The following is a 23,595-nucleotide window of genomic DNA, read 5'->3' as shown; positions in this document are numbered from 1 at the left end:
TATGGTTATCTGAAACAGAGATACATCCTTCTGTTGTACTGAATGGTTGACGGGTTGATAGCTGGTATTGTAGTATCATATATGAAGACGCACATACAATGCTACCAGGAATCCATGGTGAAAGGATTATTTGCCAGAATGACTATACACCCACAGTAAATGCCTACAGTATAGCACTCGGTCAGGCACTTTTCTGCAGTACTTAACTTGTAAAGAATTAAGTGCCAGAACCCTCGTCAGAAGACCACTGCAGCTTGTACCACTTATTATCCATGCTAGGGCTGCTCATGACTGTACCAATACAACTACTAACCATAACACTCCTATAAGTGTGACAATTCACACTAATCCAAGCAGCCAGCACTATTAGGATGACTTGGGCAGCAGGCATTAGGCATTTTTAATGTATAATGAATTGATAAACGACTGTGGTATTGTTCATTTCCAAATTAGACAGCCCCACCATGTGGTACATTATTTTAATTGCCGGTGTTGACTATAAAGTGCCGGTGCAGAGCACCGGAAACCATAGGCTCAAATTAAACACTGCTTTTCTGTCCCATTTGGCAATTTTCCTACTTCTTTTGTCTGTCCGATAAACAATATCACAGTGCACCCTCTTTTAGTAAATCAGATCCCAGTGGTCTGAATATTCAGAGGTAGCACTCAGTGTTTGCTCTGGCAGGAGGACATGTCTGTGAGACACCTGTTGAGCATGGCTCACTGTGCCTCTCAGCAGGGATTTTACAGACAAGGGTTAGCTTATGAGTACCCATCCTGATGCTCTACCCACACATTGCTCTCGGTAAAATGGTGTATTTGAATATTGTTGCACTAATTCATTCCCATTCGTCTTCAGAAAAGAGCCAGAGAGAGAGACACTGTTGTGTTAGTCTAGTTGCCGACATTCTTGCAAATGAGGCCCCAACACTGATGCAAATAAAAGTGAAAAGCATATAGTGTGCCTGTCGATGTATCCAATCCACCACAAACCACTTTATGTACCACCTAAAACTTTGTTTAAAATGAGTGGTCCCATGTGATTTAAATAGGGGGGATTTGGGCGATGTAAGGATTTCAATCGTTACAACAAACAAATGATGGACAGAATGCTGACAATGCAGACATTCTCCCCCAGTCAAGAGATCTGGGTTAAATCCATCGTTCTTTTGCCCACTACGCCACCCCAGTTCAGACATGGCCATATGCAAATCAGTCTTGACCCTGTGCCTCATGGGAACAGTCCAGCCCGAACTGCCAAGCCATGTCTTCCCTGGACCGGAATCAAGCATCCTAGGACCGGTTTCTGGCTATCAGCCGTCATCAGCCAGGATAGCTTGACTCCACTGGCGTAGTGAGCACGGGTCCCACGTCTGGGAATACCCATCCCACTTAGGGCGAAAAGCGTTACAACAAACAAATGATGGACAGAATGCTGACAATGCAGACATTCTCCCCCAGTCAAGAGATCTGGGTTAAATCCATCGTTCTTTTGCCCACTACGCCACTGGAGTCAAGCTATCCTGGCTGATGCCATGTCTGAACTGGGGTGGCGTAGTGGGCAAAAGAACGATGGATTTAACCCAGATCTCTTGACTGGGGGAGAATGTCTGCATTGTCAGCATTCCGTCCATCAATTGTTTGTTGTAACTCGTAAGGATTTCAATGACATTTTCACTTCCACCTCTTATGTCCCAGTGTCCCAGAGACAGGATAAATCCCTCATGTGGCGCTGACTTTGTGGGGTGTGGGCACTGATTTTAGAAATAGCAGACAGGTTTAAGGGCATTCGCTGCAGAGTTCCTTTTGTGTCAGACTGTTTTCAGGCAACAATAACAATGTCAAGATAAGTCTGGTGATCAATATTCCTGCTGGTGAGAGATGAGTTTTGTTAAGTTGCAGTTCTGAATCATCATAAAGTAGCCCAGTGGGTATTTTATGTGGAGAACTCATTGGGCTACTGCTTTTGCAACAGAGATCCTTTTGGTACTTGCAGTTCATAAGTTACAATCACAATATAGCAGAGTGAACTATAAACTGTAATCAAAGAAGGTGTATGCAAACTGCAAGGCATAGGATGGAAACCTTATATTTTGCCTCAGTCTTTCGTTATCCTAATGTTGCTAAAAAGGGGTTGTTTGGGTAGAAAAACATTCTTATTGGTAAAGCCATCCTTAACCACTGTGGTACATTTTAAATCCAGAATTTGTGCTTCTTCAGACCAAACACTCCTAAAATATGCTGATTATTGTTATGGATGACTTGATTTCTACAACTTGGAATGTTCGATTTATGTAACCTTTCCTATAGACTGAATCACACACATTTGATTCGTTGTCTCTGTATAATGTGCAATGCAGAGTGCTCTGAATCCCTACACTGAAAAACGATCTATACAATATTGCACAGAGAGAATTGAAATTAAAAGAGCATGGCACGTGAGAACCCTACTTTATATGCATGAATACTACCTTACAGAGACAGAAGCAAAGGAAAAAGCAACATTGATTACCATCATGAAGACATTGATTGATTTTGTGAAGATGATGGTTAAATACGGAACAATTACACCAGAGGAAGGAGTTTCCTACTTGGGTGAGATTATCTACTTCATTTACTTAACTAAGTAGACAGTGAGCTAATATGCTTCTTGATGGTTTCATGAATTGTTACACAACCTGTGGATTGTCAAAAAGCTCTCGATATGTGCATATTATATCGTCTAATGTTAAACGTACCGTGTGAAAGACAAGAATGCTTAACACAGTTGAATATGTTTTAATGGATGTAAACATTTTTCCCAAACCCAGTTTGAAAGCTATAACTCTCAAAATAGACCAGGTTACCACAGGACATTGTGCTGGGCAATGGGTTATGCATGAATATAGAATAATAGCAGCTTAGAATATATAACATACTAGACCATAAGCTAAAAGGATAAAAATAACAGACTGCCACTGCACACTTGGTGGCAAGGTTTCCATATGTACAGTTTGAACGCATAAGACATATGGTGTCCTGCATACTTGGTCACAGGAAGAGCAAATCATATACTAATACTAGCCAAGTTTTAGAGAGCCCTGATTGAGTAGGGCTCTCTATCATAGTTCTTGAAAATATTAAACATATTTTGTGAAACAGCATAATAAAAAGGTACCTTTGAATGCTGGGTGGCACAGGAATTGGAAGGAGCTGGTGAAGGTCCAGGGCAGGCTTTTGTGGTAGTATTGTAGATTAGGCCGTGGTAGTTATTTCTTTCTAGGTAGAAGCATATGCTCACTACAGAAGTTTACCTGTAGATGGCGAGGCTGTCAGCAATGTCAACAAGAGCCAGAAAGTAAACATTGTGTAAGCCTTGTACAAATCTAGGGAAACTTAGGCCGTTTGTGTGTGTTCTTAAATTACATAAGCAACATCTGAGATAGCTGCTCACCATTAATGTTTAGAGAACAGAGGTATTTACATGTGTTAAATTATTGCTTTTGGACCTGGCCCTTTTTGCAGGGTCTCCCCCAGGGTTGTTGTCCTCTGTTGCTGAACTCGTTTTTCCACACTAACCAGTGGTAAAGTGTTTGTGCTCTTGGCCTAAAACATGGTACAAATGGCATCTACCTGATTGCCACATTTAATTTACTTATAAGTCCAGAACAAATGGTGCTGCATGTACCCAGGGCCTGTAAATTAAATGCTGCTAGTGAGCCTGCCATACTTATTGTGCCACCTGCTAAACTAACCTTTTTAAACATGTCCCAAACCTCCCCTGCAGTTTTAGCCTGCCATTTCGACCTGGAAAAATAAATGTCAGGTCTAAACCGTTCAGGTTTCACAGACAGGGAGCTTTGTGTTTAAAAAGTAGGATATGTGGGTAAAAGCTTTACGTGCCCTGGCTGTGAAAAATGCCTAATGTCATTTTTCACAGCAGTAAGGCATATGTCTCTTATTGACTAACACTATGTTACCTTATTACTTTTAGAAGTGATAACGTTTAATTGGGTCCGATAGAGTTATGGTGTTTCCACTCAAATAAATTATAATTTAAATTCCTCTTTAATGGTAACGTCAGATTTTTAAGTCACAATTTTAAAATGCCACTTTTAGAAAACTAGCATTTTCTTGTCCGAATCTTTCTTGCCTTCTACCAGTGTCATGGGTCACATGACTGTGAATGGCTCTGCAGTTGGGATTTGTGTATTCCTTCCAGACAGTGACACAAAGGGAATTAGCCGTGGACAGGATGGGCCATCCTGCCAGGATTGTTGGGAGTGGAGCTGTACCCACCCCACTTACATTTCAAAGGGCTTGCCTCCATCATACACAAAGAAATCTGCAACTAGTCTTTTGTCACCCCAGACTTCTTGGAGCATTGAAAGGGGAAAGGAAGAATTTTCCAGAACCAGTTGAAAGGGTAAATTAGGATATCCCACCAATTCTAAGTTGAAATGAGGTAAAAATATTGGACCTCTACAGCCACTCTTCAATACCCTCCTGGACCTGTGGACATTACAGAAGAAGGACTTCCTTGTTCCCCAGAGGACTGCCCTGCTGCTTGAGGCCTACCTTGTTCCCCTAAGGTCTGTTCTGCTGCTACTAGAGGGCTGCCCTGATGCTTGAGGCCTGTCCTGCTCACTGAGAAGGATGATTGGACAGGCTACCTTATCCTATGTAAACTAGTACTCATGTAGTAGTCTTTTACCTACTCTCTCTTACCTTTGTGAATTAGCCTCAAAGCATCTGAAATGGAGTGCAATGAGAATATTTAGGCAATACCCGTGTGCAATGATTACAATTAGAAAAGGCTGTGACATCTTTGTAATTTTATCAATAGGGAGCTGTACCTTCTAGGGCTGATGGACAAAGGCATGTAAGAGTACATAAATGAGCAGTCCTGTAGCTCTACTTCCTGTAATCATAAATTCTTTTGTGTATCAGCCCTTTTGTAGATTTCGTGCCAGGAGGTAAATGTCCCCCTACTGGTAAAATTAGCCATGGAAAAGAAGTATAATTTTTAGCCCATCTCAAAAATCTCATGCTGACTTTCCATCTGCAAAGCAACAGGAAGACTAGCACTAAAGAGTTAGTATATGTATTACAGTAGGATGCTGAAGAGATAATTTTAAAAGCATGTGAAAAAATTGTATGACTTTTGAAGCATTACAAACTGAAGGATGTACAAGGCAGGGTTGCAAATTATTCTCTCTAATTTCATATGTGCTACAAAATGTTAAAAACATTGCAATAGCAAACTTCTCACTACTGGATAAATTACTTAAAATGACCTTCTAGATGCAGATAATAACTCAGGGCCTAATTTTGACTTTGGAGGAGAGGGTACGCCATCGCAACAGCATACCACGGGGTACCCTCTCTGCCAAAACAAAGTTCCACCCGACTCATGTAGAGTGAGGAAGAACTTCAATATGTAGATGGCAGAGACTACTCTGTCTCCACCACCTACATACAGCCCTATGGCCCGACGAATTAAGAGCCGCTAGAGGTTTGGCCATTTGTCTGCCTGCCCTAGTTAGAATGAAAAAACAACAGTTGATGGACAGAATGCAGAACAATGTCATACATTCACCCCACCACAGAGATCTGGGCCTAAATCCATCATTTTTTTTGCTCACCATGCCATTCCAGTTTGAACCCAGCCATCTGCAAATCAGTCTTGACTCTGTGCCTCATGGGAACAGTCCAGCCCGAACTGCCAAGCCAGGTCCTCCCTGGACTGGAAACAAGCATCCTAGGACCGGTTTCGGGGTTTCACCCCTCTTCAGCCAGGAAAGCTGGATTCCAGTGGCATGGAGAGCACGGGACCCACGTCTAGGCATACCCGTCCCACTCGGGTTGACAAATGCAAAAACAACAGTTGATGGACAGAATTGAGAACAATGTCATATATTCACCCCAGTACAGAGATCTGGGCCTAAATCCATCATTTTGTTTGCTCACCATGCCATTCCAGTTTGAACCCAGCCATATGCAAATCAGTCTTGACCCTGTGCCGCATGAGAACAGTTCAGCCCGAACTGCCAAGCCATGTCCTCCCTGGACTGGGAGGACCTGGCTTGGCAGTCCTCCCAAACAAATGATGGATTTAGGCCCAGATCTCTGTACTGGAGTGAATGTATGACATTGTTCTGCATTCTGTCCATCAACTGTTGTTTTTGCATTTGTCACCCCGAGTGGAACGGGTATGCCTAGACATGGATCCGTGCTCTCCATGCCACTGGAATCAAGCTATCCTGGCTGAAGAGGGGTGAAACCCTGAAACCAGTCCTAGGATGCTTGTTTCCGGTCCAGGGAGGACCTGGCTTGGCAGTTCGGGCTGGACTGTTCCCATGAGGCACAGGGTCAAGACTGATTTGCATATGGCCAGGTCTAAATTTGGGTGGCATGGTGAGCAAAAGAATGATGGATTTAACCCAGATCTCTTGACTGGGGTGAATGTTTTGATTTGTTCTGCATTTCGTCCATCAATTGTGTGTCTTTTGCTTTCTCGCCTTAAGTGCGCCAGGTATGCCCAGACGTGGGTCCTGGGCTCACTGTGCCACTGGAATCAATCTATCCTGGCTGAAGAGGGGTGAAACCCCGAAACCGGTCCTAGGATGCTTGTTTCCGGTCCAGGGAGGACCTGGCTTGGCAGTTCGGGCTGGACTGTTCCCATGAGGTACAGGGTCAAGACTGATTTGCATATGGCCAGTACTAAACTGGGGTGGCATGGTGAGCAAAAGAATGATGGATTTAACCCAGATCTCTTGACTGGGGCGAATGTTTTGATTTGCTCTGCATTCTGTTCATCAATTGTGTGTCTTTTGCTAGTTAGAGTGGGCAACACATGGCCTGCTTTTACTGTGCAGCACCGCCAGGTAAAACCTGATGGTAAGGGGCAGTGAAAACCGCAAAATGACCCCCACGCAATGAAAGAAAGCTCCTATGGCAAGGGGGGGTCATTATTATTTTTTTATTTTGTAAAAAAAAACAAAGTCCTGTTTTGATATTTCGTTTTTGAATATTTTAAAGTGTAAAATTTGACATACTCTTTGTATCTACTAAGTACAGGTATGTACTAGTACACTAATGTTCTCAGATTTCAAGGGGCTTTTAGCATAAAATTATATCTGTGGTAGCACACAGAATTATACTTTGGTAAATATCAACAACATTGTTGTTTTTCCCCATGGAGTAGCAAATAAAATCATAGACAATGGAAGCATGGATAGAGTTGACTATTAGGTTACTTTGAATCATGAGGTGGAGTCCTCGCCCTTATTGATAGATACCCATCTGCTGCATGCGCTCTGATGACCACACATCTGGTAACCTGAACCCATGGATCAGCTGCCCACTTGGAGAGAGCCATAGGGAGCCACAGCAGAGAAAAAAGGTTTTATTCATCACACTCCTATATTTCCAAAGTTGCAGTCTAAAAATGTAAAAGCAATGTGTAATGCCTTCCTCCCTCACTAACCTCCTTCTGGCCATTCCGCCCTCTTTTCCATAACATATACGGAGAGGAATGAAAAGTGCATGACATCTTGCTGCTTTCTTTGTTAAAACCCCAAGCTAAATGTTTTAAAACCCCAGCAATTCACCCCCAACACCACCACCTCTTACTTGGCTTTCTCACAGTCTGATGACTTTGCTCTTCACTCTTAATGAGAGAAAAGATGGCTGGTGCCCTGCTGACAGCAGCACTGACTGAGTCAAAGCTAGCCCGAAAATAAATCTCTTGCCTGCTGTGGATCTGCAGAGACCTGCTCACGGCAGGGTTGGCAGTAGTTGACAATGCTGTACTACGATCTGCATTACCCTATTTGAAGAGTTCTGAGGGAAGTGAAGAATGGCAGAGAGGGGGCATGCCCAGCGCCAAGCAAGATGGCCGTTCACTGAAGGAGCTCCTGAGACCCTTAAACTCCTTCCCTAAAAATCCAATAGAGAATCCGTTCTAGGCGTACAATGCCTGCAGTTCTCAAGTGGGACAACGCTCCGGGAGGGGTCACTTGAAAACTGCAGCACCTTGGAGGTCCGGAGACCGAAACTGGAGTCGCGGTCCAAATAAGATCATAAGCCGGGGTCTATTTTGGACTACACCCACTGTGTGAATAGAGAAGCCTTGGGCAAAGACGTAACCCTCGATGCCCTGGCAGAGCTGCCCAAGTGCGTGGAGTGCATTTCCATGGGCACAGCCGGCAAAACACAGTGAGTGCGACTAGTAAGGACACACTGACACACTGCGGAGCGGGCTGACCGATACAGAGACTCAAGAATCCGCAGCGGTGAGGGGCTAGGAGAAGGATTGGCCCATCATCACAACAGGACCTCGGCGGTGGAGATAGCGGCTCAGGAGACCCCCTCGAGGAACAAAGACATCTGACCTCACCCGCAACAGTGAAGGTGACTCTGGAAAGTGAGAGAGATGCAGAGAGTGGCTCCCATCGGGTGCAACACACATACCCAACGGAGCTGCAGGAATGGAAGGAGTAGGGATAGTGAGGCCCTACAACGAGACTAGGAACTGCAGGTGGGCAGATTGCTCATGAGAGCAATCACAATTGGACCCACTGTGTGGAGAGAGGAGCCAAAACCCTCCCAGGTAACCGCTCTCCCTTTCCCCCACCCCCAGTTGAGAGAATCCAAACAGAGATAAGGGGACAAGAATAAAGACCCAAAATATAACAGTGCAGGAGCCTACACTCTGCACCATCTCTGCCAGAAGGTGACATGTAGACACTCACAGAGCCACAGTCTTCCCATGAGGACAGGAAGATCAGGTAACGGGCAAAACGCTTGAAAAAGCTACCCTTGGCATATTGGAACAGGACACAACCTTTACAACGCAGTCATTACATTGCACTATTACATAGCAGTCATTACATTGCAACATCCTTTACATCGCATGTCATTACACCACGGCCATTACATCGCATGTCACTACAATGGATGTCATTACAACGCATGTCACTACAACGTAGGCATTACATCCCAAGTCATTACAATGCATACCATTACAATGCATAGTACCCTTAAACTATCCAACACTAACCCTACTGTTGCACTCACCGGAGTTAGAATAGTAATTTGTACTCCTACACTACCCAACACTTACCCTACTGTTGCACTCACTGGAGTTAGAATAGTAATTTTTACCCCTACACTATCCAACACTTACCCTACTGCTGCACTCACTGGAGTCAGAATAGTACTTATTATCCCCATACTATCCAACACTTACCTTAAATGTGATGTAATGGTATGCATTGTAATGGTATGCATTGTAAACGTATAATGCGATGTAATGGAATGCGTTGTAAAGGTAGTGCCTGAAAATGCGATGTAATGGCATGCGATGTAAAAGAACGCGTTGTAAAGGATGTTGCGATGTAAAAACTGTGTTGTAAAGGCAATGGTTGTAAATGTATGCATTGTAACATCATACATTCTATTGGAACACTGACAACTACTAGTGGAAGATGAGGCCAATAAACTGATCAAACCCGGGGACACTCGACAGGCCATGTAGAGTAGTTGTACTTACAGACAGGTGGTGAACAATCCAGAGTGGGCCTAATCCACAACCAGCAGGAAGACGGTTTAATCATTTGCTTTCTACTATGGCGGGGGGAAAGGTCAGAGAGGCACCCATCAATCCGAGCTTGATAAATATGCTTGGACAAAACAACCAGACACTGAAGGGGCTCCCAGAGATGGCAGGTACGCAAGACCCAGGGACAAAAGATCTAATGCTACAAGATATAATGACTGTACTAAACAGAATACAAACCTCATTGAAATCCAGAATAGATTCATTAAATACAGAGGTTATGCTGGTCAGGGCTGACCTAAGAAAAATGGGCACTACAGTGACAGAGATGGAAGAGAAAACGGCGGATGTACAAAATCAGCTTCTCTCAAGAGACAGGTTAATGAACTATATGAGACAAGTAAAGACATGGAGGCAAAACTTGACGAGTATGAAGGGAGATCCAAGTGAAACAATGTGAGAATTCTTGGGGTCCCCAAACAAGCAGAGGGGCCGGCGGCGAACCTGTTTATAGAAGATCTTATCTTGTAATTCCTCCAGCCACAAGGCTTATCAAAATATTTTTCAGTCGAGCGAGCCCACAGAGTGCCAGGGGGACGACCAAGGTCTTAAGCACCATCAAGACCGATATAAGCCTGCATCTTAAATTTTCGAGACCGTGAGGTAATACTCCACACTGCACGTAGCTCACCTCCAGTGCGCTATGAAAATAGCAAAATTACATTCTTTCCGGACTTCACAATTAAAGTTTAGAGATATAGGCGTAGTTTCTTGGAGGTGAAAAAAGTTCTGCTGGAGAAAGAACTAAAATAAGCAATGCTCTTCCTGGCCAAACTAAGAGTGGAAGCGGAAGGGAAAGTTCGGCTCTTCGCCAACTCAGAGGAAACATGGGAATGGCTAGACCGATGGTGACGTGTTGGAAATTCTAGCCTTAACCCAAAAAGTGACAAACGCCAGAAGAAGACTCTGGAAGAAGGAGGCCCCATCACGAGAGGACCGGACAATAGGAAAGGCGATCAGAAGAACAGACCACCCGGAACATCTACAAATCCCTAAGATTGGCCCATGGAGTAAAAGACATGATCTATACTGACTCACAGGAATAATTAAACTCAGTGACACTACCACCTCTGGTGAATCGGACACTGGAACAAAGAACTACTTGCATGTTGAGATGTATCATCCTAATATTACCCTCGAGCCGCTGCACTGAACCTGAGAGCAGCTTAGACAATTATGTACACACTGCCTAGCATATAAGACCATTGGGAGGCGGGAGGGGAAGGGTGGGGAGGGACGCTGTGCCACTCTTTCCACAGTTAAGAATGGGGAGGGACAGGCTCGCTGCAGAGTTGGGGTCACGGGTAGTTCTAAGCCTGTATTGCAGGAAGCCAGGGAGGGTAGACATGTTTTCTATGAGGTATCAGGGTATGCGGGTAGTTTACATTGTAGTTATGGTTAGTAATCACTCCAGTAGGCAACCAGAACTTGCAAACATGGTCTCAGTGGGAAGCAAAGGAGGAAGTCATCCCCTACGGAAAGATCAAGGGGCGGGCAGACCAGTGAGGGGAAATCCCCCTTAACGATGCACTTTCAAAATTCCACACAAGCAACAGGAAGACATAAGCCACACCAAAGGGGAGGGTCCTGCAGACACGGGTAGTAATCCCCAACTTCGGCTGCTATCATGGAATGTCAATGGGCTAGGGGAGAAGTTAAAAAGAGGACTGGTACTACAATTCATAAAGCGAAGCCTGCCGCATGTGGCCCTATTACAAGAAAGACACCTCAATGGTTACTCCTGCAAGGCTCTAGATAGATGGGGGTTAGTTGCACATTCCGGGTTTACCTCGGGATCGAGGGGATGGGGGTGCTAGTAAAGAAACAATTCCCACTTATCCTCGAGCGGACTTGGGTGGACGACCAGGGTAGATTTGCAGTACTGACAGGCAAGTGGGAAGGGACAACAGTCAACATAGTCTCAATATACATACCACCAGCACTTCATAAGGTCGCCATCCCCGACTTGAATGCATTCCTTCTGAGATAGCCACAAGCAGAGCTCCTCCTCAGTGGCGACTTTAACATGACGCCAAACAACACTTAAGATCGCTTTCCCGCTAGGCCGCAGCCCCGCCATCCTTCCGCCCTTTCAGATGTCCTGGCAGCATTGGGGTTTGCAGATGTCTGGTGCACACAGAATCCACTGAAACAGCAATTCACCTACTACTCAGGGGCACATAACAGTCAATCACAAATAGATGTTTTGTTCACACACGCAGATAGATTTCCCCATTTTAGGGAAGTACATCACTTGGCAAGGGGACTCTCTAAATAGTGTTGCAGCCATGGTGTCTGAAAGTACCTCAGATACGGAAAGGCCTAGCCCGGTCGACAAAATCATATTTTGATGATAACTAAAACTCAGTAGCTTCAGCACAGATCTTGTGGGAAGCTTATAAGACAGTCATTAAAGGGGAAAGTCTCTCACTAATGGTAGGACACAAAAGAGATAAGGGAGCGGCTCTGGAAGAGTTGAAGAGTGACATCTCTAATCTAGAGGTTCAGCCACCTGAAGACTATACAGAGGAGCTGCAAACACTACAGCGCAATAGAGAGGAGTATAATGAATTAGCTCAGGAGGCAACCAGAGCCAAAATGTCAGCTACTGGAGACAGTATTTATGAACAAGGCGATAAAGCCAGGAAGCTACTGGCCTGGCAAGAGCATCACGAAAAAGCAAACAGTTGGGTGAGTACAATCACAACAATAGACGGGGCCATGATAAATGACCCCCAAGAGATAGCGAATACATTCGCAAAATATTTTGTGTACTCTGAAAGCCCCACTGCCACAGCAGAGGTATCAAAGGCCATCTTGGCTGACCTATGCATGCCAGTTCTGGTTCCTGAAAATGCAGCAGGTATGGAGAAAGATATCACGGTAGAGGAGGTGACCTCGGCTATACACAATCTACAGTCCGGAAAAGCAATGGGGCGAATAGCCTCCTGATCGAATTCTATAAAGCTGTAGCCTCCCAGATTGACCCATATCTACTCCCAATGTAATCTGAGAGTGTAGAGGTTGGGGAGTTGTCAGGTGAACAATGCCTGGTATCAGGAAATGGGGGTCTCTAGTTGGCAGAGGTAAGTACCTTTGTCCAAATAGGGACCCTTGCTTCTAGTCAGACTTTAGATACCCCCTGCTCACCCCCTTGATAGGCATGAGCATACAGGCTTATCCCAAAGGCAATGTATAAAATGTTTGTACCAGCACTCACAGTAACACACTGAAAATACCACAAATGGACACCAGACCAGTTTAGAAAAATAAAATGTCTTTATCTAACCTAAACAAGACCAAAACAACAAAAATCCAACATACACAGTTAAAAATATGACTTTCAAAAGATTTCAAGAACTTGTACCATAGAAAACTATGGATGCGTGACTTTTCATCAAATTACCTGTAGATGCGTCAAAGTTACAAAAGCCAAACAGCCGCAGAGTCGGAAAACAAAGAGATGCGACACTCCTGAGACCTTGGGGAGGTCACGCAGAGGACGAGTTGCGCTGAATCCGGTCAGTATGAGGAGTGATGCTTCAATTCTTCATGACGGTTTCGGTCCGCAGGTGATGCGTTGGAAGAATTTACCGCACATGTACGATGTGTGGAAATCTGGAATGCGTCGGCAATCGATGCGGTGACATTGAGCGGTGCTGCGTCGGTCCTCTTCAGCCATGACGCCCCGATGCATCGATTCTTGTTGCGACGACAGGCGCTGCATCGGTTATCATAGCGGCTCATCAGTGTGTAGAAATTATTCTTGCGCTGTGAAGATGCGTTAGGAAAACAGCTGCAAGAAGAGCGATGCGTCGATTTCTGTAGTTCATTAAATCTCTTCTTTCTTCCAGCTCCCAAACAGCAGCAACAATCTCCAGAGGCCCAAAACTGGCACAGGCACCTCCTGGCAGGTCAGTATTCACATTAGCAGAGTTTAGTGGAGCTGGGGGTGAAGTATTTGTGTCCCTGAGACCTCAGAACAGGAGGCCAGCACGCACAGGCCCTTGGAGATCTCCTTCAAGCAGGGGACACAGCACACAGCAAAGTCCTCCTTTCCGTGGCAGAAACAGCAACTGCAGCCAACCCCACACAGCAAAGGGGCAGTACTTCTCCTTAGTCTCTTCTTGGCAAAGGTTTCTCTTGAATTCCAGGAATGAACTAAGTTCAGGGGTTTTAGGTCTAATACTTATACCCTAAAATGTCTTTGTTCTCTTTGTGCAGAGAAGCCCTGTGCCCAGCCAAAAGCAGTTCTGTCCTGTCTGGTGCAGCTTCCTGGCAGTAGGTGGAGACAGCACTGTGGAAAGCAGACCAGGCCCATTCATGTGAAAGGAAATCTCCCCCCCCTACTCTAAATGCAGCCCAGGTCTATTCAGCCAAGCCCTGACTCATCAGGCTCTCTGGAGCCACTGCTCCTCCCCAGCTCCATTCCCTGACACTCCAAACCCAGACAGTCAATCCACATCCTGGCAGAATTTTACTTCCAAAACTCATTCATGTCGAGAGGACAAAGAAGACTTTCGATGGTCAGTAGTATCGAATGGAGGATGAAACATCGATCTCCACATCTAGTCTGTTTAATCAATAATCCATTACCTGATCGTATCTATCTCAGGGCTGCAGATCTGCTGTGGGACAGGTACTGCAGTCCCATTTTAATCATGGCTGAATACATTTGAGAAGTACTGCCTTACTTCAAAATGGCAGCCGGGACCCCCCTAATGAGAGATCATGCAGGTGGCACCCCCACAGCAGGGGGGGAGACTGGAGAGATTCATTGAGGCACCTTGACAGGGCTTAAAACGAGGAACAGATGGCCCAGGCACAGTGAGACACGGAAACACTCAGCACATGCCTGACCTTAAGATGGCCGCCATGAGTCATCTCGAGGAGACCCACCATTTCAGGGGCTAAGAAGGACCTGGGCACATATCAGGGACAACTCTCTACAGACGCGTCCGGTCCCCGCAGCACAGAGAGGTGACCCCCAGAGATAAGAGAGGCCTTGGACTACCTGGCGGAGGACAACAAACGCATCAATGCCACCTAAAAAAACATTGACGAAGGTGTCAAACTACGTCGGCTGATTTTAACTCCTAGGTCAGAATCCCTTGCCTGACCCCAAGATGCCAGCCACAGTGGTCCCTACCACGTCGTGCTACTACTCTGAGAAAAAAACAGACATCGGCCAGACCTCATACACATCCCCTATCCGGCCTACCCATCAGGATAAGGAATCTGGGAACCTACCTCTGACCATGTAAACCTAGCTTTTTGACCGATGCCCGGTGGAGCTACTTGATAGCTAAAGAGGAGATGGGCTGTGGACTACCCCTTCGGCCGTCACCTACACAGCCAGTCTTTGGGCAGAACTTATTCCGTCACTGCGTTGTATTCTCCCTCCTACCCCTTTACTCCACCCCCTTTCTCCTTTACACTCCATTTATCCCTCCTCTTTGCTCTTTAATTGTTTTCCCGTTGAGACCTAGCTGTTTGGCTGCTGCCCGGTGGAGCTACCTGATAGCTAAAGAGGAGATGGGCTGTGGACTTCCCCCTCAGCCGTCACCTACCCAGCTGGACTTTGGGCACCCTCCTTCGTCTCTCCATCCTATCTCCCTCCGACCCCTTTACCCCACCCTCTTACCCTTCTAATCTCCATTTATTTAGTCTTCTATGCTCTTGAAATGTTTTTCTAGTAACTGATGTAACTTGTAACTGATGTAATTCTGTAATTTTGTGGAAGCTTATGTAAAGCGCTCTGATACCTTCGGGTCTAGCCTGCGCTATATAAAACTCAAATAACTAACTAAATCCTAGGCAGAGGCACACTGGATGGCTAGACTTTCTAAAAGTGGTATTTTCAAACACAGAATATAAAAATCACGCTCACTAAAAGATGCATTTTAACATTCTGAGTTCAGGCATACTAAACTTTATTTTCCTACTTTGCTCCCAGGGGCAGTTATGTTTATAAGCTGTTATAAACAAACTCCCCATTCTGTCATATGGGAACAGGTAGCCTTGCAATAGTGAAAAACAAAATTGACAGTAATTCAGTATCAGGAGTTGATACACACATCAGCACATGTCCTCCTTTTCACACACACTATTCCCTGCCCAGGGGGGTACCTTGGGACTCCCATAGGGGTGTCCTATTTGTAAGAAAAGGGACGGTTAAGGTCTGGCAAGTGGGTGCACTTGCCAAGTCGACATGGCAGTTAACAAACTGCGCACAGGCACCGCGGTGGCAGGCCTGAGACATCTTTTCAGGGCTACTCATGTGGGTGGCACAATCAGTGCTGCAGGGCCACTAGTAGAATTTGATTTATCAGCCCTGGCACACTTAGTGCACTTTACTAGAGACCTACTGGTAAATCAAATATGCCAATCAGGGAGAACCAATCACAATAACAATGTACACACAGAGCATGTGCACTTTCGCACTGATCAGAATGGTAAAGTGCCCAGACTCCTAAAGCCAACAACAACAGGTTAGGAAAACATAGGAGGAAGAAGGAAAATCTTTGGGGATAACCCTGCAAAAACAGCCATTTTCAACACCTGGCCTCCATCGTAGTGATCCATAAACCAGCAAACCAGCAATTTGCTTCATATCGCCCTATCTCACTCCTTAATGCTGAAGTAAAAATGTTGGCAAAACTTCTCACTTCTAGGCTTGTACGCCAAACACTATACACCCGGATCAATCTGGATCGATGCCGGGCAGAAATACGGCACTTAACCTATGACACCTTCGGTAATAGGTAGGAAAGACACAATTAGAGAAGATGCAGTAATAATGTCCCTAGACGCAAGCATGGCACTTGATACAGTGGAGTGGCCATGCATGCTTGCTGTCCTTGAAAAAATGGGGTTTGGGCTCAAATTTCGGGCATGGGTTAAGCTGCTTTGCACTGGACCCAGGGCACAGGTGGTGGTGAATGGGAGGTCCCTTTGGTCTTTGAGTTGAGGAGGGGACCAGTCAGGGGTGGCCCCTATCGCCACTTTTATATGCCTTAGTCCTGGAGCCGCTGGCGGTGTGGATTAGGGGAGACCATTTTATCAGAGGCCTTTGTTGGTCAGGACAATGTGAAGATAGTTTTGGCTATACGCGGATGACATTCTGTTATATTTAGCCTCCCCTCACCACTCAATGGCCCGAATCATGACTATCCTCTTGTACTTGGGAGAGCCATCATGGTACTCTATCAACTGGATGAAAACCACAATTTATGTACTAAGCGGAACTCCCCCATCCTCCTGAGTGGTTGCGAGACTGCTGTGGTAACAGAGGGCTTTCGTTATCTTGGAATATTCGTGACAGATGACCCAGACCGGTTCTTTACACAAAACATACAAACTGCACTGACGCGTCTCTGCTGCAATGCCCAACAATGGAGGAAGCTCCCACTATCACTATTAGAACATGTAGCGCTATATAAAATGATGGTGCTGCCACGATTTCTGTACGCCCTACGGAACGCCCCATTTGTGATTCCACCAACATTTTTCTAGGCTGTGGAGAGCGAAGTATGAGACTTATTATGGGATGGGAAGCCCCCGAGAATAGGCATGCAGAAGTTGATACGAGGGTTGTATGATGGGGGCATTGTACTGCCACAATTAGAAAGTTATTAATGGGCGGCACAACTGATGGTGGTTAACCAATGGGTACATAGACCTCAGGACGAGACGGCCTAAAGGATGGACAGGCATTTGTTGGGAGAGGGAGGATACCTGAGAGCCTTTTACACGAACAACATTGACGTGACCGACAGCACATACGATCACCCTCTGGCACAGAGTGAACAAAAGGTTGGGGTGGAATAATACATTGACGCAAACTATGCTACTATGGGTTAGTGAGAGACTAGGAGGACTATACACAACAGTGGGAGACCTATGGAAAAGAGGGGACTTCAGTCAAAATATGAACTGTCACCGACTGAAACATTTAGATACCTCCAAATGAGACGCGCCCTAAGGGCAGCTATCCCACCAGGAACTAGTCTCCTGGAAACCTCACCCTTTGAGGATAGGATCCTCACAGAATATATGGGCAAGAAAGCAATTTCCCTGACATATAAAAAACAAATATATAATTCCTCCAATCACCTGGAAAAACTCTGCGATCTCTCGCTCATGACTTGGGTGAGCTGGACGAAGATGACTGGCAAGAGGCTCAGGGCTCTCCTCCAGTGGCAGTTATATCTGCTAAGTTAAGACTCATCCAACTGAAAATCCTTCACAGAATATACCTACCTTGAACCACACTAGCTAAAACGAACAAGGGACTGACAAAATACTGCCAGCTAGCTTGTGGACAGGAGGGCACATTTTACCACCTGATTTGGGACTGCCCAGCTATAAGGAATTACTGGCAGGAAGTGGCGAATATAATGGCAGGAGTCTGCAGGGGGATACTAGGACCCGAGCTGAAACTATGCTTCCTGAATATCTGGGCGGGGAAGGATTTGAGCCGGAAAGATCAGATATGGGCGACCCTGGGAATGATGATAGCGAAACGCAACATAGCTAATACTGGGGGCTCTAGAAGCACCTTTACTCCTGGACTGGGTGCAAGACATGGCTTCCTGTATGATCACATAGAGGGCAATATATAGTGGCAGGGGTTGCCCAAGGAAGTGGGACTCGATCTGGGGGAAATGGAACAATTATAGAGGGGGAATCAGCACCAGCCCCACTGAAATACCAAAAGGGAATAGGAGACGAAGGCATGATCACGAACTAATGAGTGAAGATGAATCGATATTAGACTACAATGCTGAAGTAGTGTTCCAAGGGTGGTGATTTGATTGCAAAATGTATGTGGACCAAATTGTAACTGGTTGTCTATTATTGAATTTGTAATCCATCAATAAAAATATGTTTTTTACAAAAAAAAGAAAGGCAGGGAGACCAACAACATCATCACACCAGGTCCCTGGAGACTCGGGAGAGGTTGCGGGTCAGCCTTGCCTAGCATCAAATTCAAATCCCAGTTTTGCTGTCTTATGTAAAAACACTGAAAAACAAAACTCAATGTTTTTCGTTATTTGTGTTGGAGCAAAAATACCAAGACGTTCAATCCGCTGTACAATATAATGACTTTCAATGTCCCCCATACGTGATATAGATTACTGTAACATGGGCCCAGTACTCTCAGGTATACTACATGTGCTTAACAGCCTCTGAATCCAGAGTAGGACAGTGTACTAAAAGCCAAAGCCTTATCTGGTTTATAAATGTAGTACTTGGAATACTTCTCCTCTGCATATATTCTGCAGATATATGTGCAACTTGAAGGCAGGTTGAATTTTACTTTCAGCTTGCCAGGGTTAACCAAAGAAGTACATTGGAGTTGTCTAATATTAATAGCAAAGTAAGAATGCAAAATCAATGGTAGCTAACACTGTAATAAAAACAAGTTGTATTATTCAATAACTTTAACAAAAACATACAAATGCAGCAAAATAATTCTCAAATGTAATCTCTTCATGGAACACATATTTGTATAGAGGACTACACAAATATATGTAGCAGGTCATATTGTATATGCCGTACAAAGTATGCATATGTTATATAGTACATACATACATATTGCAGCTCAGTTGTGGGCTAAGGAAATAGTTAATCATATTTCACTTACTGAAATGTATTTATAATGTAGCAATCATGGCTATGAATTCCAATAGGTGGGAGAAGATAACCACAGCCCCTTTTAGTCAGATTATTGCAGATCAGCTCAGAGTGCTGTCAACATCACAAAATCTCTGTAATTACATGGATTGCTGTTTGCCCTATTCAAAACTCACTTGGTATTCCACCACTTTTCAACTCTTACCTTTATTTCATATTGACCTTTATTGCTTACTATGGTGATCTGTGTCAGAGTTTAGTTTGTAAGCTAACTAATGGAACTTGGATTAGCCTATCATGAGGCCCAATCAACATAAAAATGCTATATGTATAAACATGCTCTTGTTTCACTCTTGACTTACTCATGAATTCTAGGAGCTCGTCATGAGTACTTGGGGTTTGCTTCTGGAATTCTAGAGTAAGTCTGAAGTACTCTAAGAGAAAGTCAGAACAAAATCTTAGTGAATCAGGCTTATATTTTCCAATGAAATATATAACATTAATTAAATGCAAAATAAATGACTGGTTAGCGTTGGGTATTGAGGAAGTAATCCACGTGTTATATACATTTATAAGCCTGCACATATAATTTAACAGGAAATTGCAGATTTGAATGTAGCACTGCATTACCAGCTAATTGGTATTTCAAAGACTTAAAGCAAAAATTCCACAGTTTAAAACTGAAAAAATGTAAATGCAATAGCCAAAATTTAAGAGAAAGTTTCCACAGTTTTAAAATGTAAAAATGTATACGCAAAAGCCAAGAATGCACAGTGAAATTTAAACTGTAAAATGTATTAGAAACAATTGATGTTATGGTTGGTTTGAAAAGCATTATTTTTTTAATGTCAGAAATACTTCATGTTTTCTTAAATGTTGTATAATGTATGTTTTTGTTTCTTTAGTTTAGAATGCTTTATTGAGGTAGTAAACCAAGTAAAACTTCAGTACATGCATTGAAGTTAGAGGATGAGAGTTAAAACAAGATACGTAAGGCAATGAGAAAATAAAAGCATCCTCAACAGATACATCTCTACTAAGAGTAAATGCAATTTTTAAGTTTAAAAAAAAAGAGAGAGTAAGAAAGAGGAAAGGAAAAGAAAGGGGGGAGAGGGAGGGGAGAACAGAAAATGAAAGAATAAGGAGGAGGAGCAATAAGCAGAGAGAAATATAAACTGTTTTTTTTGTTTAAATACTAAACAACACCTTGGTATCCTATATAATTACAATCAAATGGCACAACGTGACAGAAAAGATGTTAATGGTAACCACAACAAGTCTTTTTTTATCAACAAAGACGTAGAGGAGGCGTAAGCTCGATCAAGTCTATGATGGTGACAAAGCAAATTCCACCAAGCTTGAAAAGAAATTTTCGAAGTATCCTTCCAATTAGTAGTAATAATCTGAAAGGAAATGGCTAAAAACAAATCAATAAATTTGCCCACATTACTGTGCACATTCCAAACCTTAGAGGAGCTACCTAAGAAAACATGCAAAACATCAAAAGGTATATTCGTAGTTAAAATTTCATTCAATTTGGACCATATACGCAACCACAAAGCCTTAACATTGGGACAGTGAAAAAACATATGCAAAAATCACTGCATTCGTGGGAACAAGACCAACACTTCGGGGAATCCAACAACTTGAATCTATGTAAGTCAGTAGCTGTAAAAAAGAGTCTGTTATAAAAGTAATATGAGGTCTGGGTTGTACTAGCAGATCGGGAGGAAGTGTGAATTTTAGACCAAATGGAGTCCCATATTGGAAAAGAAAAATCTTGTGATAGGTCCTTTTACCATAAAAGTTCTACTTTAGACTTAGTTCGGATGTTGGCAGGACGGGAAAGTAACTTGTAAATAACAGCAACTTTAAATTGAGTTGAAAAGTCCAAAGGAGAAGAAATGGAGTGGTCATGTGTGATAGCAGGGATACTTTGAGAGAGAAGAAGTGTTGTGTAATCTTTAAGGAAGGGGTATTGGTGGGATCGTACGATTGAGATACCATATGAGCTTTGTATTTCAGGAAATTCCATAGGGGAACCATCTTTTAATAAATGGTCGAGTGTGATGATGCCTTTATCGATCCATTCCTTCCAAAATAGAGCTCTGTTGTTAATTTTGAGATGTTTGTTATACCAGATTGGAGTGCGAAGGGCGCGTTCTGTAGGAGACAGGTGAGTAATAAGCAGGGAGGTAGCTATAGTTTTAGAGTGAATGAAAGTAGGTGAAAAAAGACGTTTAGGAGGTTGGGAAAGACGGGTGGCTGAAAGAAAAGAAAAAGGTGTGTATTGTGCTTGTTCTATGGTGCTCCATGTTGTTACCGGAGGAGGAGCCGATTCAGATAAAAAGGACCATATTTGTTTCAAAGAAAATGCAGAGTGATAACGTTTAAGATTAGGGAAGTTTACTCCTCCCAGTTCTTTGGAAAGCTGTAAACGAGAAAGTGAAACCCTGGCCGTACGATTATTCCAAAGAAATTTTGTCAAAGAGCGGTAAATAGTACAAAAAAAGGAGTTGGGAAGAGAAACTGGGAGCATAGAAAGGACAAAATTAATGATTGTAAGAAGCATCATTTTAATCGTGCCTAATCTGCCCCACCAGGAAAGAAAAAGAGGAGACCAACTATCCGTAAGATTTGATAATTTTTTGAGGATTTCTGCGAGGTTTATTTTAAGTTTCCTTGAGATTATTAGCATAAAGAGTCCCTAGACATTTAATGCTTTTGGAGTTCTATTCGAATCCAGTGTCTTGAAACATATATGGAAGACAATATGTATTTAAGGGAAGGACCTCGGATTTATCAATATTTAACTTATATCCAGAGACAGAAGAATATTCTTGTAGAAGGGAGAAAACTGCTGGGAGGGAAGTTGATGGGTTCAGCATAGGCAGTGAATTTGATGTCCATATTATTAAATTTAAAGCCTGTATATTGTGGTGAACGTCTAAGTTTTTCTAGAAAGGGCTCTAAGGCAAGAATAAATAGGAGAGGAGAGAGAGGACACCCCTGTCTTGTCCCTCTAAGAAGTGGGAAATAAGCAGATTGACATCCATTCACCCAAATAGAAGTAGTAGGAGCCGAGTATAGCAGATGAATATATTTAATAATGGGTGGGCTAAAGCCATCCCACTTAAATGCACCAAAAATAAAGTTCCAGTTAACCCTGTCAAATGCTTTTTCAGCATCCAGCGTGATGGCGGCAATGGGAGAATTTAATTTAGAAGCCAAGTGGATAATATTAAGAAATGTTCTAGAGTTGTCGGTGATAGAGCGACCTTTAACGAAGCCAGATTGATATATATTGATGAGGTCTGGGATTACTTTATTTATACGAAGGGCAAGCAATTTAGCGTAGATTTTACAATCAGTATTAATCAAGGAAATCGGTCTGTAGTTTTTACAAAGGGAGGGATCCTTATCTTTCTTAGGTATTAAGCATAACATTGCCTGAGTGAAGGATCCACGTGATTCACCAGTAGTGAGAAAATGAGTAATTAGTGTAAGTAACTGGGGGACCAGAAGTTGTTTAAAGTAAAGAAAAAAGCGAACAGTGAATCCATCAGGACCGGGTGTTTTATCCTTGGGTAAGAGAGTAATGGCTTCAGTGATTTCCTGTTCTAGAATGGGTGCATTTAAAGATGAGAGGTCAGAGGGACCTGTAGGAGATTTGGGAATATTCTGGAAAAAGGAGTCTATTTGGTCAGGAGTGGGATTGGATTCTGGAGTGTAGAGAGTAGTATAGTAATCAGTAAAGCAGTCGAGTATTTTAGCGTCTGAAGTATGTCGAGTTCCAGAATTATCTGTAATGGCCACAATTTTAGATTTTTGTTTTTTAATTTTTAAATAATTAGCCAAAGATTTGCCTGCTTTATTCCGTCCACCATACATTTTGGCATTACATTTCGGGGGATTATTGCAAGCTGAATCTAACGACTGTTTATTGTATTGTAATTTGGCTTTAATAAGAGCTGAAAGTGTGTCAGGACTATTGGAAGTAAAGTACTTATGTTCTAAGGCCTTAATTTGTGTCAGGATGTGAGTAGAATTAAAGATAGCTTTTTTCTTTTTCTGGGAAACCAAATTAATAATAAAACCCCTGGCGGCAGCCTTAAAGGCTTCCCATATAAAATGATACTGAAAGTAGAGGAGAGGTTATTTAGGAAGAATTCCTGTGTGATTATCTTGAACTGATCAGTGAATTGCGTATCTAGTAAGAGGGAGTTGTTGAAACGCCAGCGTCGGGAGGAGGGGGGAGACGAGGGATAGTCCATATCTAATATGATGGGAGCATGGTCTGAGATGAGAATGGAACCAATCTCTGCGTTGGACATGTATTGTAGGGCGGGTTGAGT

At 43.5% G+C, this 23,595-nt stretch overlaps 1 protein-coding gene across 1 annotated transcript in view; it reads left to right on the top strand.

Moving 5' to 3' along the window:
- Positions 1-23,595, top strand: part of SCG3 (secretogranin III) — a 243,241-nt gene that overhangs the window by 61,216 nt on the left and 158,430 nt on the right. The window contains exon 8 of the mRNA XM_085644187.1: positions 2,479-2,595. Coding sequence (XP_085500313.1) covers positions 2,479-2,595 — 117 coding nt within the window. The remainder of the gene's footprint in view (positions 1-2,478; positions 2,596-23,595) is intronic.

This window comes from Triturus cristatus, chromosome 3_1 (genome assembly GCF_964204655.1).
Source record: "Triturus cristatus chromosome 3_1, aTriCri1.1, whole genome shotgun sequence".
NCBI classification, from domain to species: domain Eukaryota; kingdom Metazoa; phylum Chordata; class Amphibia; order Caudata; family Salamandridae; genus Triturus; species Triturus cristatus.
Note: the sequence above shows the minus strand (reverse complement) of the source record. Positions and strands in the feature narration are given on the sequence as shown.